At 36.3% G+C, this 18409-nt stretch overlaps 1 protein-coding gene across 4 annotated transcripts; it reads right to left on the reverse strand.

Annotated features, from left to right (window-relative positions):
- Nucleotides 1-74: 74 nt before the first annotated feature.
- nfrkb (nuclear factor related to kappaB binding protein) lies at nt 75-17636 on the reverse strand. 4 transcript variants are annotated; one of them, XM_048165852.1, is made up of 26 exons: nt 17527-17636; nt 16834-16995; nt 16509-16710; nt 16294-16421; nt 15351-15522; nt 15161-15268; nt 15014-15087; nt 13286-13370; nt 13025-13199; nt 12825-12936; nt 10561-10687; nt 10367-10444; nt 9894-9973; nt 9771-9817; nt 9481-9541; nt 9204-9378; nt 7990-8096; nt 7781-7904; nt 7109-7188; nt 6765-6979; nt 5332-5608; nt 5022-5231; nt 3106-3873; nt 1015-1121; nt 749-884; nt 75-658 (listed from the first exon to the last, which is right to left on the reverse strand). In XM_048165852.1, the coding sequence occupies exons 2-26, from the start codon at nt 16957-16959 to the stop codon at nt 533-535; spliced, it is 3900 nt and encodes a 1299-aa protein (XP_048021809.1). In that variant the 5' UTR covers nt 16960-16995; nt 17527-17636; the 3' UTR covers nt 75-532. The 4 variants fall into 4 exon arrangements, with proteins under 4 accessions (XP_048021809.1, XP_048021812.1, XP_048021810.1 ...); XM_048165855.1 differs by lacking the exon at nt 17527-17636 and having other exon boundaries at nt 9771-9814; nt 15161-15265; XM_048165853.1 differs by lacking the exon at nt 17527-17636 and having other exon boundaries at nt 15161-15265.
- Between the last annotated feature and the right edge of the window lie 773 nt (nt 17637-18409).

Raw genomic sequence — 18409 nt, forward strand, 5'->3', positions numbered from 1 at the left:
TTGTTTCACATGTACACAATTCAACCCTGGATTGCAGTACACAACGCCATTCAGTTGAATTAACGTAACAGCCGTTTTGATTTGATTTGTGTAACACAATCATTTATTTATCACAATACAAACAGTGGCTACACAATATTAACAGTACTTGTTAAATTACATTTCTTTAGGGGAATTTAAGATATAAAAAGCACAAATAAACAAAGTTACCTCTGTGTACATGTCAACATCTTCTAGAGAAAGGCCATTCACTTTAACCAAAATCACAGACTGATACAAGCCATGCGCAATTGTTCACCTGACCTTACTTCCCTGTTTACAACGGACATCATATCAGCATCCAAATCAGGCTTCCTTGTGGGAACTTGCAAAAATCAGCAAATGTTGGAAACAAAATGACAGAAAAAGCTGTGCTTAGAATCTGACACCGCTTTGCCCATACGCAAATTTAATGGGACATTTAAGTAAAAATTTGTGCACATGCTCTTTTTGTTTTGAGGTCTTTGAATCTTTATGATGGATGTCTCATGTCTCATTGAGGGTCTGGGTTTGTTTTTGGCGAGGGTGCAGTAGAGACCACCACCGTAGACACTGTGGATTTCGGAGAGCTGGCGGCTGTGCGCTGTAGCTGCTGAGCCGGTACTGTCTGGATTCGAACCTTGGGTAAAGAAACATACTTGGTTAACACATGTGTATGGTTTGGCTTGTAAGACCAGTTTTAGTTTGTTTGGAAGTCTGATGAGTCAACCTGTGTGGCCTGTCCCTGTTGCTGTAGCTGCTGCAGTTGTTGAGCAGTCACAAAGCTGACCGGCTTGTTTCCAGCAATCAACTTGGTGCCTGCCGGCATGGTAGTCAAGATAATGTTCCTCCCCAGATTGCTGATACTAAAAACAGAAAAAAAAAATTCCCAAATTAAGATTTCAAATGATTGGGAACTTAAAAAACCTGATTGGGAACTACTGAACTACTGTTTGTTTACTATAGCAGTATTAGATTATGAAAGAAATTTCTCACTTGGTACTAATGTTCCCTTTAAGTATGGGAGTAGTGACCACACTCTTATTTTTCAAAGGTTGGCTGAGGACAGATAGAGGCACCGTGATCCTCGTGGGAAGCTTTCCCTGAAAAGAGCAAAGTTTCAAACGTCATCACAACAGGCAATTACGCATAACAAACATTGGCTCTGTTCCAAATCCCAGTGAGCCTTCTTCCTGTCTACTGCACTGACAAGAAGCATCCTAACTGAAATGAAACCCAAAATTTGGAACAGTAGGTGGCGACATTTGTCACTGAATTATTCATTCAAGAAATTTTTTGATTCATCCAGTAATGAAACAAGTCAAGTCTTTATGAGTGAATCATTGAATTACGATTTAAAAAATAATTCAAATGTATTAAAGGTGCAGTAGGTGATCTGGGAAATGCTAACATTAGCCTGCTAGCATTGAAAGCATACAATCCAAAGCCACGCCTCCTCCAAAACACTCCACCACGCACACACACAGCTGCTTTCGGCAAAGTGTCGCAAGGCAGCGTTAAACTACCTCATCTCTCAAAGCACATAACATTACTATAATAATGAATGTAAACATCTTAGTGAGCTTGTACCTGACTGCTGCAGATTTATTTTGGTGTTGATACTGTTGACATGGAAACGTGAACAGCTCCTGTTTAGAACTTCATGGGTTGTTATCTCTTAATTACGGTAGTTGAACGCAGCATAAGCTTGTTGTTTTGATTTGGTAAGAACTGAAAAAGGTGGATGCTGTTTGTTTGTGGTACTCCGTGACTGACGTCTGTCTACATAAACTCTGCATAGCATGAAACGCGCTGATGATGTATGATGTCTGCACGAACAGGGTACGTGAGGGTATGTAAAAACATACACTGACAGGCAGGTAGGACATCATATTACTTCATTCGGACTGAATATAAAGATTAGATGAATATTTTAGGCTCCACAGACGATATATATATTTATAAATATACATTTAGGTAGTTTAACATAGTGATTGCTATCAGGATATGAGGAGACTTTCATCCAGTATAACAAAAATGTTTCTGTAGAGAACTACCTATTGCACCTTTAAAGCTGTAGTCCGTAACCAAAATCAATTTTTGAGCAAGTACATAACCAGTCAGTGTTCAAAACTATCTCATTATCTTAGCTCGATTTACAATGGTAAGCTTGTAATAATGTTTTATAATAAGAACGGTATGGTGGGTTTCCGCGGGAAATTCGAGCATGCAGCAGTTCTGCTGTGCGTCATTACGTCACATCTGTAAACAGAAAGGAAGGAGTCCAGGCTAGTCGGTTTTATCACGTGAGGACGCAGCTGGTAGCGGATCATTGATAGCCTGTTCTCACAGCAGCTGAAATAATTAAACTTATCATTTTGATGGCGGATTGTAATCCAGAAAGGTCCAAATGACAATCATCAGTGACAACTGGAGATTCACCCGTAGTCAAAAAGCAAAAGACTTTGGACTGTGGAGTGGCTACAGAAATTGAAATCTACAGGTAATGCTAATATACACATAGTCATATTAATGCTGATGTTGTTAACATTAACGATTTGAGAACAAAGTATAATAGTAATAATAATTTGCACGGTTTGGCATGATCCGAGCTAATCGATCGTTAGATTTAATCATCATTGGCAGCGCAATTTATTGTAGGCCTAATGCCTTTTTCCTCAGTTGGTCAGAACAAAAGTGGCAGACATGTTACTTGATCAGATGATATTTTCCAGTGAAAATTATATTGGTCATACTTTCAAGACGTAGAATCTGTGATTCTGAAGTACAGTATCCACACCAGTGCGGTGACTGACAGCAAGCATTAGATTCATCCGCGCTGACGAGCTGTGCCGTGGCACAACGCACGTACAGATAACTGTTCCGCATATGACTGCAATTGCAGGTTTCAAACAAGAGATGGCGACAAAGAGGAAAAATCGCGGACTGCAGCTTTAAATACATTTTAAATAGATTGCAGCAATTAACATTTTGTAACAACCCCTAGTAAATTATATGTTATTTTGTTTAGTTGTCAGTTTTGAAAGGTGTTGATGAAATGAATCATGCACTAAAAGATAAACTTACAGCTTGTGTGGCTACTACAGTAGCACTAACCGGCACCTGTCTGACTGTGGCCGTAGCAGTGCCCAGAGAAAGCGTAGAGCCTGTGGCTGCAGGTCCCAGTGTCACGCCTTTGGCCCCTCCCACTCCACTGGTGGCAATTGCAACAGTGGCCGCCCCCGATGATACCGTGACAGGCTTTGTACTTGTGGTGGTTGTGCTAATTGAGACAGTCTGACCTTGTTTCTGAGGGATCACACCAAGATTTGGCACTATTCGAATAGTGGTTCCTGCTTTAGAGTCAGACGAGGTGACGGTTGAGAATGTGCGGGCCTTGGGGTCAGTCATAGTGACAGCCAGGGCTGGCATGAGGCGGATGGCCGTGTCACAGGCGGCCTTCAGCTCTGGGTGAACCTTTACTAGGGTGGCGGTGCCTGTGGCAGGTGCTTTGGTGGCCAGGTTCTCAGCTGTTGTGGATGCAGTGGTGTTCGAGGTAGGGGGTGAAGGCTGGGATGGAGACACATGTAGTGTGGCGGAGATGCTCTTGCTGCCTGAGCTTGTGGCACTGCTCAGCATGTCTGGTGTGAGTTTGACAGTGGCCATTGGAGATTTAGTGAGGGTGGCCATCATGTCCGGAGTGATGCGAAGTACTGTCTGACCTTTGGCATCAGTTGTAATTGAGGAGGGGGGCAAGCGGAGCACATCCTTTCCCTGAATGCGTAAGTTAGTGGCGGTGAGAGGGATCCCGGCCCCACTCTGGGCCTTTACACCTAATTGACCAGTGATCGCAACCTGGTTAAAACAAAAGTGAGGGAGATTTGACAGGGAAATAAAACGGTTTATCATACTGTGTTTTAATTGGGGATGCACTGATAAACTCTAGCCAATAATGATAAGTCAAAAATTATTTTTATGTTATGGCCAATAACTGATAATAATAAACTGATATATATATATATATATATATATATATATATATATTATATTATTATTATTATTATTATTATTATTAATAACTATTTTTTATATATATATATATATATATATATATATATATATATATATATATATAAAATAGTTAATAATAATAATAATAATAATAATATATATATATATATATATATATATATCTCAGTTTATTATGATCAGTTATTATATATATATATTATTATATATAATATTATATATATATATATATATATATAATTGTTTTTTTTTTTTTTAATTAACCTTTTTTTATTATTATTTATTGCATTTTATGTCCAGCACCTGAGCACAATTTGGGTTTTGGATGTGCATACCTACTTCAATTTTTATTATTATTATTATTATTATTATTATTATAATAACAAGATATCTAAGCAACCAATATGGAAGCCCGTTTCCGCCACTAAATAAAAAATAACAATAGCAATTGCGAGTTATAAAGTCACAATTCTGAGATATAAACTCGCAATTGTCAGAATTGCAAGAAAAAAAAGTTTCACACAATTGTGAGATTATATCTCACAATTCTGACTTTATAAACTCGCAATTGTGAGAAAAAAAGTCAGAATACCGAGATAAAAAGTCGCAATTACTGTTTTTATTTTTTTTTTTATTTAGTGGCAGAAACGTATACAATTTTTACTAAATAAAAATTAAAAGACTAAAAACATTAATTTTACATGCTACAAGTGAATTTAGGCATCATGACATTAATGTACAGAATAAAAAGTATATTTATTTTGTTATTACTGCTTTTAATGATGAACTTTAAATGAACATTAAAGAACAGCAAATGTAATCTAAATGTAAAAATAGGGGAAATAATTATGTGTAATGTAGATATCCAACATCTGATAGAGATTTTTTACATTAGCCAATAAACGATATGATACCGATATATTGTGCATCCCCATTTATACCATGAGTCTGATGCATTCTGAGTCGGTTTGTACCTGTTTGATAATATTCTGGCTGCTGACACCCTGCAATACAGCAGGTGATGTTGGGTTGTGTGCCGGGCTGGCAGGGGAGCTCGTCTGAGGTTTGGTAACTGTGACAGCAGATGCAAGACCTGGAACAGTAAGACTGGCCTGACCCCGTGAAGACTGCACCTGAATGGGACTTCCTGCAGACTGGCTTCTTAGTGGTAGAGTCACCACTGCCTGTTCAAAGAAAGACAAACAAGAATGTGATCCATCCATTGTCTGTTTGTAAGGGTACACTGAATACACAAACATTATTGATAGAGATGCTGTAGCGCACCTGCGTGATGTTCTTTCCATGCGCCACAGTGACAGGCACCCTGATGTGGTGAGGGCTCTGGTGCACTAATGTGGCCGCCTGGCTTGCAGAAGACGTCGGAAGACCAGGCTGGGCAGTGACCACTCGCACCTGAGGCAGAGAGCCAGTGGCAGCCGAGTGTGCCACTACCCGAGTTGCAGGCTGCGGAGAGGCCTGCTGGGAAACCTGTGGACCTGGCTGACTCGCAGACAGCAACGTTCCTAACTGAGGCATGGAAGGAGGAGACACCAACAGGACACTGCAGAGAAGAAATTATGATCATCAAAGTCAATATACAAAGAATGGAGCATGTGACTGATGATACGGTCTTCATCTTTGGAACACAAATTAAGATATTTTTCACAAAATCCGATGGCTCAGTGAGGCCTGCATTGCCAGCAAGATAATTTACACTTTCAATGCCCAGAAAGGTACTAAAGATGTATTTAAAACAGTTCATGTGACTACAGTGGTTCAGCCTGAAATGTTATGAAGCAACGAGAATACTTTTTATCCGCCAAAAAAACAAAAAACAAAAAAACAACCTTATTCAACAATATCTAGTGATGGGTGATTTCAAAATACTGCTTCACGAAGCTTCAAAGCTTTACGAATCTTTTGTTTTGAATCAATGGTTTGGAGCATGTATCAAACTGCCAAAGTCACGCCCTCAGTGGTGAACCATTGAAATTTCCAAACACTTATGATATAACGAAGCTTTGTTTACTGAAAATACGTGACTTTGGCAGTTTGATACACGCTCCAAACCACTGATTCAAAAAAAAAAAGATTCGTAAAGCTTCAAAGCTTCATGAAGCAGTGTTTTGAAATCACCCATCACTAGATATAGTTGAATAAAGTCATTATTTGTTTTTTTTGTGCACAAAAAGTATTCTCGTCGCTTCATAACATTAAGGTTGGACCACTGTTTTAAATATGTCTTTAGTAGCTTTCTGGGCATTGAAAGTGTTAATTATCTTGCTGGCAATGTAGGCCTCACTGAGCCATCGGATTTGATCAAAAATATCTTAATTTGTGTTCCGAAGATGAACGAAGGTCTTACTGGTGTGGAACAACATGAGGGTGAGTAATTAAAGACAGAATTTTCATTTTTGGGTGAACTAACACTTTAAAGAAAAAAAGTATTTTGTACCTGTGAAATACAACATTTTTAAATGACAATTCTGTAATATCCTCACCTTCATGATGTTCCAAACCTGCATGACTTCAACAGAAAAGAAAAGATTCTAAGAATCTCAGAAGCATAAACATTCTTTGGAATTTTTAATTTTGGATTTCCTCAAGAGTTCCATAGAAGAATGTCAGTCATACAGGTTCCACAAAGATATACAGTGAAGATGATGACAAGATTTTCATTTTTTGCTAAACTATACATTAAAGAACCAACAACTGACCTGGGATTGGTTTTGACAGGTTCTGTGGCGCCTACTTTGGTTGGAGTAGCTACCGTGGGAGGGAGGGGTGATTTAGGGGTTCCAGGGGTGCTCGGTGTGGGGGTGGAGGGAGTTTGAGACAAGCTGGTGGATGCAATGGCTACTCCTTCACTGCCTGAGCTCTGGCCAGCCTCTGCAGCACCATTCTTACTGCCTGGCTCCTTACCACCTGCCTTCTACAATACATATTCACAAAAACATAAACATATGCAACAGCTCATGCAAATTAGCATGGTCCAGCAGTGATGCTTTACATTTCAAATTAGTGGAACAACAATGACATGAGTGAGTGTAAAAGAACTTACAGGTTTTGGTGCTGGTTTGGGCTTCTGCTGCAAAGCTTTCTTGGCTTTAGCAGCTGCAGCCTGGGCCTGGTGTATTCGCTCTGATCAAGAAAGATGATTTAGTATTTTATTTTTTATTTTTTTACCATTAAAGGCAGCATGCCAGCTTTTTACTCATATTGATTCATTTGCATAGTTATTCGTAAATCAGGAAAAAGTCTGGAAGCATCTGGTGTTCAGGGCTATGTCTCTCAGCTGGGGACTTCTTATTGTTGACTAAAACTAAAAGTATACATAAAAAAAAAAAAAAAAGTAAATAAATATTAATAAAACTAATAAAAATGACAAAAGCACATTTACTACAACAAAAACTTAAATGAAAATAAAATTAATAAATTAATTTTATATAACACATAAAAGCTCATTTAAAAAAAAAAAAAAAAAAAAAAAATATATATATATATATATATATATATATATATATAAAAGGGGAAAAAAAGTAAATTATTAATACTGATATTACACTGGTCATATCTGACTTTGCAGATTCATATTTGCCAATAGCAGAATATGGAAACCTGATACGGTCTGCTATTCTTTGAGCACTAAACCTGTTCTACTTGTCTGGCATTCATGTTTGATGTTTTGAGTAATGCACATGCATCACTGCATGGGGGTCACAGGGTTGCTTACCAAACTCCTCCTGGCTCCGGTCCCTGTGGAGGTAGATCCACAGCTTGCGGCCGATGTCGTATTTCACACAAGGGTCTTTCTCGTAGTGCAGCCGGTCAAGTGCACCACTCACCACAGTGTTCACCTAAAAATGAACAAAATGTGTGAGAGTGTAACAGTGACTAATGTGTTATAACTGTAAATATGACAGCATGAAACACATGTCTGACCTGAGCACTGGTGACATCGGGGGCTAGGAACTGCGAGTCCTTCAGTAACTCACAAATCTCAGCTCTGGTACCTTCTCCGTTAGGAAGCCTGGCAGCAGCATCTCTTACTGTGTTGATGAAAACAGGAAACATGTTGATTTTCTTTATTTGAGCTCAATTGAAAATTGATGATGCTTTCTGAGAATAATTAAAGGAATATTAATAGTCACCTTCATGCAGTTCCAAACCCATTTAAAGGATTAGTCCACTTTTAAATACACTTTTCCTGATAAATTTACTCACCCCCATGTCATCCAAGATGTTCATGTCTTTCTTTCGTCAGTCGAAAAGAAATGAAGGTTTTTGAGGAAAACATTCCAGGATTTTTCTCCTTACAGTGGATTTCAATGGCGACCAACAGATTGAAGGTCAAAATTACAGTTTCAGTGCAGCTTCATGGGCTTTAAACGATACCAGATGAGTAATAAGGGTCTTATCTAGCGAATCGATCGGTCATTTTCGAAAAAAATACAACCGTTTATGCTTTATAAACAAAATATCGCATTGAACGTACTTTCCGCTTCCGCATTCTTCATAACGCTTAAGCTGAATGTTCTACGCCTTCCATATTCTACTTGCGGAACGAACGCGGCGCCAGTTTAGTTTTTTTCCGTAACTTGAATAGTGAAGGCGTAGAACATTCAGCGTAAGCGTTATGAAGAATGTGGAAGCGGAAAATACGTTTAAGGCGATATTTTGTTTATAAAGCATCAACGGCTGTATTTTTTTCGAAAATGACCGATCGTTTCGCTAGATAAGACCCTTATTACTCATCTGGTATCGTTTAAAGCCCTTGAAGCTGCACTGAAACTGTAATTTTGACCTTCAACCTGTTGGTAGCCATTGAAATCCACTGTAAGGAGAATAATACTGGAATGTTTTCCTCAAAAACCTTCATTTCCTTTCGACTGACGAAAGAAAGACATGAACATCTTGGATGACATGGGGGTGAGTAAATTTATTAGGAAAAGTGTATTTAAAAGTGGACTAATCCTTTAAGCCTCTATCTACTGACTGAATTAAAGAAACTCAAATGAGCTTGGAAAAAAAATACCCATATTCTTTTTTGGGTGAACAGACCTTTTCAATGAACTGATATTAAAACCAGGCTCTCATTTACTAAACTATGTAACATCCCTAACAGAACTGCAAAAGAAAGAGCACCCAGTGGTTACCAAGAGATAGTATGGTGACGTAGGCCGGTCTGTCAGAGCGAAGCAAAGAATGCTCTCGTGCTTTATTGAGCGACGTCTCCTTGTCAAAAACTCCCTTGACTGGTCCCACCACAGATTCAAAGCCATGCATTCGGTAAGTAAAGGCTTTATGAGGCTGATCATAACGTTGCTGCTCCTAAGGAACACAAATATTTCAATGACAGTAATAACAGACTACATTCCACAAGCAGCGCAACAATGTAAAAAAAATATGCAGTGACAGGACTCAGGCACACACCTGCTCTTGAAAAACATGCCTTTCCTCTCCAGTACTTGGCCTCACCACATAGTCAGTCCATCTGATAGACAGTAGAAAAACAGCAAGAAATGACAAATGTGTGCATTGGTCTCAAGTTGTTCCAAACCTGTATGAATTTATTTCTTGTGCAACTGTTTGGTTACCAACATTCTTCAAAATATCTTCCTTTATATTCAACAGAAGAAAGAATTAACATAAGGGTGAGAAAATAATGATAGAATTGAACTATCCCTTTAAGTAAACACACTGTAATCTACTGTCAAACTCACACTCTGGGTGTTGGAGGAGTGAGTTCTGCGGTTTCCTCTCCCTCCTGCTGTAAAACAAACACAGAATCAGGAATCAGAGTGTGCCCTTACATCATCATGAAAAGCTTGAAAGCCTTTTACTACCTTGACAATCACATGATCCTTTGACTCCAGCCATAACTGGCACAGGGCACTCAGATCTTTGTCTCCATCCTGACTTGGACCTGCACAGATCAGTATGAAGAAATGCACACAACTGGCGGCTTTGACACTCATGAATGAATCAGTGCAAGTTACTTTTATTCAGCAAGGATGTATTCATCAAAGTGACAGTAAAGACATGTATAATGTTACAAAACAATCTATATTTTTTATAAAGTGCTGTTTGTTTGAACTTTTCTATTTATTAAAGAATCCTGAAAAGAATTATGGATTCCACAATAATAATAATTGTATCTTGAGCACCAAATCAGTTTTTTTGTTTTGGTTTTGTTTGATCATATTACCAACCCCAAACTTTTGCACAGTTCTATTCATAACCTTCGATAATTGAAGAGCCTATATTTCCATCTAAATACAGTTACAGTTACAAATAGAAAACAGGGAGATCATCGTACATATCCATTTCCACTGCTGTGAGAGTTCCTTTAATTCCACAAAAGGCATGAAGCCAGTAGGCAGAGCCATCACACCAGCTGACAGGAAACAGAGACACAAAGCATAAACCTAAACATCAACATGCATCATTCACTGTATGAATTGTGAATTAATGGCTGTAGGAAATTTTCAAGATTCATAGATTCAGGCATACCTTTGCTCTCTCCAGCGAGAAATTGTAGAGCAGGTACAACCAACTCTGACCAGCAGGGGGCCATAGAGAACCAGGGGTTGAGTGCGCTGGCTGGAGATGACTGCCATTGTTGGACTTTCTCTTCCAACTGAGAGCAACGATAAGAGGAACAATCACAACACTGATTTCATCTTGTTATGTATATGAAGTGAAGACAGTGAAATACTATTAAACACACTTCAGACATTTCTGGAAGCTTCAGTTAAAACTTATATGGAAAGTTCTTCAGTACTGTTTGAAAACTTCCCAGGATGCACCTCATGAAGATGATTGTAATTTTTAAAATAGTTTTGATTTTGATTTTTTTCACTGCATAATTCCCATACCATACACACTACCCTTCAAGAGTTTGAGGTCAGTACGTTTTTTTTTTAATTGTTTTTGAAAGAAATCTCTTCATTTGACCAAAGCTGCATTGATTTTTTTAAAAATACTGTCAAAACAGTAATATTTTGAAATATTATCATAAATATATATTTTCTGAATATATATTAAAATGTAATTTATTTCTGTGATGGCAAAGCAGGATTTTCAGCATCATTACTCCAGTCTTCAGTGTCACATGATCCTTCAGAAATCATTCTAATATATATCTATATAAATGTCTTTACTGTCATTTCTGATAAATTTAATGAATCCTTTCTAAAAGTTCTTTAAATAAACTCTTACTATTGAAATATAAAGTATCAAACTTACTATTAAAATCTCACTATATATCAAGACTTACCAAATCTTACAATTGAAAACTTACTATGTATGAAACTTTTTAAAAAAGGTAGTGTCTCTGTATAATTTTTTTGCACAACTGCATATTTCCCATGCTACCATTTGTGTCACTGTACATTTTAAATGACTTTAATATTAGACTAGGGAAAATTGTAATAATAAAGAATTGAGCGGTAACACTTTGCAATAATGTTCATTAGTTAACATTAGTTAACTACATTAACATTAAAGGTGCCCTAGAACGTCTTTTTAAAAGATGTAATATAAGTCTAAGGTGTCCCCTGAATGTGTCTGTGAAGTTTCAGCTCAAAATACCCCATAGATTTTTTTTTTATTAATTTTTTTAACTGCCTATTTTGGGGCATCATTAACTATGCACCGATTCAGGCTGCGCGGCCCCTTTAAATCTCATGCTCCCCTCCCCCGGAGCTCGCGCTTGTCTTGAACAGCATAAACAAAGTTCACACAGCTAATATAACCCTCAAAATGGATCTTTACAAAGTGTTCGTCATGCAGCATGTCTAATCGCGTAAGTATTGTATTTATTTGGATGTTTACATTTGATTCTGAAGGAGTTTGAGGCTATGCTGCGTGGCTAAAGCTAACATTACACACTGTTGGAGAGATTTATAAAGAATGAAGTTGTGTTTATGAATTATACAGACTGCAAGTGTTTAAAAATGAAAATAACGACGGCTTTCTTGTCTCCGTGAATACAGTAATAAACAATGGTAACTTTAACCACATTTAACAGTACATTAGCAACATGCTAACGAAACATTTAGAAAGACAATTTACAAATATCACTAAAAATATCATGATATCATGGATCATGTCAGTTATTATTGCTCCATCTGCCATTTTTCACTATTGTTCTTGCTTGCTTACCTAGTCTGATGATTCAGCTGTGCACAGATCCAGACGTTAATACTGGCTGCCCTTGTCTAATGCCTTGAACATGAGCTGGCATATGCAAATATTGGGGGCGTACATATTAATGATCCCAACTGTTACGTAACAGTCAGTGTTATGTTGAGAGTCGCCTGTTCTTCAGAGGTCTTTTAAACAAATGAGATTTATATAAGAAGGAGGAAACAATTGAGTTTTAGACTCAGTGTATGTCATTTCCATGTACTGAACTCTTGTTATTCAACTATGCCAAGGTAAATTCAATATTGAATTCTAGGGCACCTTTAACTAATAATGAACTGCACTTCTCCAGCATTAATTAATCTTTGTTAATGTTAATTTCAACATTTACTAATACATTATTAAAATCAAGAGTTGTATTTGTTAACATTAGTTAATGCACTGTGAACTAACGTGAACAATTAACTGCTGTATTTTTATTAACTAATGTTAACAAAGATTAACTAATGCAGTAACACATGTACTGCCCATGGTTAGTTCATGTTAGTTAATACATTAACTAATGTTAACAAATGAACCTTATTGTAAAGTGTTACCAACTGACCAATACTGTATGTATTTATATGTACCGCGGAGGATGTTGCTAGACTTTCCAGTCTGAGGATGTCCTCAAGCAAATGAAAAAAGCTCATGGTTATCTCCTCCACTCTGTCAGGGCTCGTCTGGGACTCGTCTATGGGCCTTTGGTACAAACGAAACAGATGAGTGCAATATATTTAAACGTTGAGAGTTTTGAACAAAGTATTTTATGTACAGCAGAAAGACCTACTCTTCTTTAACAGTTTGTGGAGGAGCAGTGGGGGCATCAGCATGGCCCGAGTTCATGGAAGCTGTCGACATCTGAACATCACAGACCTCCTCCGATTCCATTTTAATAGGGCGCATCTTTTTCTTCTTCCTCTCCTCCTTTATCTTCTTCTTAGGTAGGGCCAAGTCAAAGACGGCTACAAAAATAGACATAAATTCCCACCTGCTGCTATGATTCATGCATCTAATATTGAGGAGAATAAACTGAGCTTATCATACTCACTTGCAACAGATCCTTTTCTGCCGATGTTGACTCGTGACATGATATCACCAAGATGGAGGTCGGAGGTCATAAGGTCAGGGTGATCCTAAAAATTACATCAAAAAATAAAATCATTACTCATACAAATCGTGTCTTCTAGTACAATGGTTTTCAGTCTTTTATATGTCCTAGACACATATTATATGATCATCATCGTGCACGAGACCCCCGTTCTAAAATTTAAAAGGCAGCTATATATTTTCACGTATAAAGACCCAACTTATACTGTGAAAAATGTATGATATAAATATGTAAATGATTTTCCAAATAATAATATTTTTTTCCTAAACATTATAGCACTGTACTGTTAGATGTATTATATTTATTCATTTATATACAGTACAGTCCAAAAGTTTGGAACCACTAAGATATTTAATGTTTTTAAAAGAAGTTTCATCTGCTCACCAAGGCTACATTTATTTAATTAAAAATACAGTAAAAAACAGTAATATTGTGAAATATTATTACAATTTAAAATAACTGTGTACTATTTAAATATATTTGACAAAGTAATTTATTCCTGTGATGCAAAGCTGAATTTTCAGCATTGTTACTCCAGTCTTCAGTGTCACATGATCCTTCAGAAATCATTCTAATATGCTGATCTGCTGCTCAATAAACATTTATGATTATTTTCAATGTTGAAAACAGTTGTGTACTTTTTTTTTTTCAGGATTCCTTGATGAATAGAAAGTTCAAAAGAACAGCATTTATCTGAAATACAAAGCTTCTGTAGCATTATACACTACCGTTCAAAAGTTTGGGGTCAGTAAGAATTTTTATTTTTATTTTTTTGAAAAGAAATTAAAGAAATGAATACTTTTATTCAGCAAGGATGCATTAAATCAATCAAAAGTGGCAGTAAAGACATTTATAATGTTACAAAAGATTAGATTTCAGATAAACACTGTTCTTTTGAACTTTCTATTCATCAAATAATCCTGAAAAAAAATATTGTACACAAATATTTTGTACAATTGTACACATTAAATGTTTATTGAGCAGCAGATCAGCATATTAGAATGATTTCTGAAGGATCATGTGACACTGAAGACTGGAGTAATGATGCTGAAAATTCAGCTTTGCCATCACAGGAATAAATTACTTTGTGAAATATATTCAAATAGAAAACAATTATTTTAAATTGTAATAATATTTCACAATATTACTGTTTTTTACTGTATTTTTAATTAAATAAATGTAGCCTTGGTGAGCAGCCGAAACTTCTTTTAAAAACATTAAAAATCTTAGTGGTTCCAAACTTTTGGACTGTACTGTATTTAGTTAATTTAACCTTATTTTTATTATTTATTTATACATTTTTTACACTTTTTTTCTCAAAAATGTTCCACAATGTAATTTCGCATATGCTTTATAAGGGTCATATCATGGAATCCAGTCCTCTCTCATCATTTAAAAAAAAGAGCTTAATGTAATGTAAAAAAAACATGCTGTATCTTTAAGAAATTAAATCCTCCCACTTAAGATTTACCATTTATTGTAACTTAGCTGCAGAAATGGCTTGTTCTGCACTTTTGAAACTTGGTGACACCACAAGTTTTATTCTAAAGGCCAGAGAGATGGTGGGAAAGGTTACAATAAACTAAAACTTTACTAACATTATAACTGGATCTAAGAGGAGGAACAATAAAAATAATAAATAAAAAACGACCCCTTTAGGCAACTTACTGGCTGTCGTTTTCTTTTTTCTCTGTGTCTCTGCAGCATGGCTCTTAGTTCCTTCTCACCCAGCTCAGGCTTGTCTGAACATGGAAAATCAGCTTTAGTTTCATATAACTTCATACCTGGGGAGCTTTAAAAACTGCTTTAACTGACCTCTGGTTTTCATGTCCTGAGTAGAAAGGCTGGGTAGGACCCTGAGAGAGACAGTTGGAGTAGGGGAGGAGGGCGACTGAGGAATAGGCAACCAAGAGGCTGTATCTGCTTACATGAACATAAAACCATCATATTAATTATCATTACATGAACACATGATGAAAAAGTTTTCACACTGCATCACACCCACCATCTTCATCAGATGACACATTACTGTCCCCACACTCTGTTTTCACATCCTTCTGTATGTGAGCCACTCGACGTCTCACCCTCTGCTCCAGCATCTCCTTATGAGAGGGGACAGGGTACCGCCGTTTTACCGCAAGCTCAGGTCCACTGCGAACCGCCAAATCCAGCAACTCCTACATTACAAGAGAAAAACACACATTAGTAGAAGTTTACATAGAGTTACAGCAGAGGTTGCACCAACTAGTCGATTTCTTTGGCTGAACCTTTACTACTTGCTGTGTCAGGTCTGTGTCAACCTGTCATGGATCACATGCTAGCTTTCTATATGGTGCAAGTACAAATCTAGCTTTGAACTTTCCAGAAAAAAAAAGATACTGCATTGTTTATACTACTGTTCAAAAGTTTGGGGTCAGTAATTTTTTATTGTTTCTGAAAGTCTCTTATGCTCACCTAAGCTGCTTTTAGTTTATCAAAAAATACAGCAAAACGGCAATTTTGTACAATAAATATTATTACAATTTTAAATAACTGTTTTATATTTTAATATATTTTATCTCATTTATTCCTGTCATAGTAAAGCTTATTATTCAGCATCATTACTCCAGTCTTGATCACATGATTCTTCAGAAATCATGATATGGTGATTTGCTGCTTAAGAAACTTTTCTGATTATTATCAACATTGAAAACAGTTGTGCTACTTTATAATTACATACTAAAAGCATGTATTTGAAATAGAAATCTTTTGTAACATTGTAAATGTATTTACTGTCACTTTTGATCAATTTAACGCATTCTTGCTGAATAAAAGTATTAATTTCCTTAAAAAAAACAACAAAAAAACAAATCGTACAGACTTCAAACTTTTGAAAAGCAGTGTAAATGGTGAGATAAACATTGACCATGTAACAGATACTAAATTAGATCTTCAGTGACTCATTGTACCTTTCTGGAGACCAGGATCTGCTTGAGTAATTTATGGTAGTACTGCTGAAGGGAGAAGATGTGCCTTTTTTTCTGCGATTTGGCACAAAGTTGTCTGTATTTGACAACTTCTGGGTTAAAGTAACCATCTAAGGAAAGAAACAAACTAATTTACATAAAGTCTTATTTTATAAATGAAAATATTGTGATTGAAAGTAAAAGGGAAGGAGGGTAACCTCTGAAGAGCTTCTGGGCAATGTGCAAGGGGTTTCCGAAGAAGAAATTCTGGTTGTTGAAAAGGTCGCTGATGATGCTGTTCTGCTCTGAGGTGTTATTCTCCGAGAACTGAGGCAGGAGCTGACTAAGGTGTGTCCGCTGAGCATCTGTGAGAACATCTGTCCATGTGCTTTCACTCATCACCGAAAAGAAAATCTCTGGCTGCTCTCACACAGACACACATGCACACAAGATAAAGAGATGTTTAGTTTCTACTTTCAAATTTTTATGAAAATGGTGGAACTGCCATTGGAACGTTTGTAATAAAAAGTGCTGATAACTCACATCCTCCAGCAAATCTTCAGGAACACGAACTCTGCAGTTTCCCAGCATGCACTCTTCCATCACACGACCATCCTGGTCCATTCCAGACTCCAGTGGGTCTGTTAACATGTGATCCAGTGCATCCATCTTTACCTAACCCCTTCACAGCAGCAAAAGCGGGATCTGCAGGTTTACAAAATTACACATTATGAATAAAGAAATTCTAAATACTTGCAAACTCTAAAGACATCTGAAATGCACTAATTTTGAATTTACTAATTAACTCACCATTTTTATTTATCCTAATTACAGTTCTACATTTCACACTACTGTATTATATACAATTTATCCTAATTAAATAAATGATAAAAATCATACTGATCACCCTGCATCCTGTCAAGGTACGTTAGCATGTTAGCTTGTGTGATACTTTTGAGGACAACAAACGAGACGAATGTAAAAACAGAAAAACTACGAAAATATAATTTCCCGTGAAGGTATACTGACATCTTGTACGTATGCATTTATGACAAAAGACAAATATAATAATTACACTTGATAGAGACATCTTGATGTTGCTAATTCTCCTACTAGCTAATGCAACAAGCTAACAGTCCCTTTCAGCCTTTACATCTATTATGGTGTAATTAAGAAAACGTATCGTTTTCACTTATCTATTTAATGTATATCAGGGAAATGTTTAAGGCATCTTACCATGAGTGTTGGTTGAAATTAGGAATGTATATGCTAGCTCTTCACAAGGTCGGTAGGAATAATAACATTGGTGCACATTTCCGGTCTGTCGCCTAAACTTCCGTTCATCTGCTAATGGTAAAATACCATTAGCATATATGGTGCATAATATGGTGAAAAACATAATATAAAACATAATATAGCATAATATGGTGAAAAACACACACACAATAAATACAAATACACATGTTCCTGCCTAAATAAAGATATAAACAAATGTGCAAGGAGATAAATATATGAACGCACCAATGTGTGTGTTTTATGAAAATGTTAAAGGAAATGCAAAATTAACAGTTTAAATTTGATATTCCTTTTTTTTCTTTTTTATGTTGCACTGCACCTAGCTGCAAAGATGAAGCATCACGCACAAGCAAAGTTTTTCATCCAAATTTCGTCCCATTTAAAAGGTAATATCATATTTTATATAATAGATGTTATAATATCGTGGGTAAACAAGTGGACAAAGCTCAGCTTTGACTTAATTGCTGTCAGAAAATTTAAAAAATGAAATGTAAAAAATGTAGATATAGACATAGATTATGCACTTGTTCAACCATCCACATTCTTTGCATAGGATAAAATTCAACCTCCTTATGAAAATACAAGTTTAATTATAAATTAAATTTTATTTCTAAATAAATTTTAAATAAAGAATGCAAATATAGTAATTGCAAGCCCATCTTTACAGTTTTAGGAGATAAAGCATTACATAGATATCATTTTACAATATGTACACAAAAAAAGATATTCACTAATCATTATAATAACCTCTCCAGTCTTTATTTTTGTTAAGGTATTTATATGTTAAATTCGCTACATTTAAAACATATTTTATGCAATTGTA

This window comes from Megalobrama amblycephala, linkage group LG18, assembly GCF_018812025.1.
Source record: "Megalobrama amblycephala isolate DHTTF-2021 linkage group LG18, ASM1881202v1, whole genome shotgun sequence".
In the NCBI taxonomy this organism is placed as follows: domain Eukaryota; kingdom Metazoa; phylum Chordata; class Actinopteri; order Cypriniformes; family Xenocyprididae; genus Megalobrama; species Megalobrama amblycephala.

Excerpts from the sequence above, each read along its gene's own strand:
- nfrkb (XM_048165852.1), bottom strand. The coding sequence starts at position 16,959 with ATGGATGCACTGGATCACATGTTAACAGACCCACTGGAGTCTGGAATG. Across the intron at positions 16,422-16,508 it reads TGCCCAGAAGCTCTTCAGAG|ATGGTTACTTTAACCCAGAA; the intron begins GTTACCCTCCTT and ends TTCTTTCCTTAG. Across the intron at positions 10,688-12,824 it reads GTCTAGCAACATCCTCCGCG|TTGGAAGAGAAAGTCCAACA; the intron begins GTACATATAAAT and ends CGTTGCTCTCAG.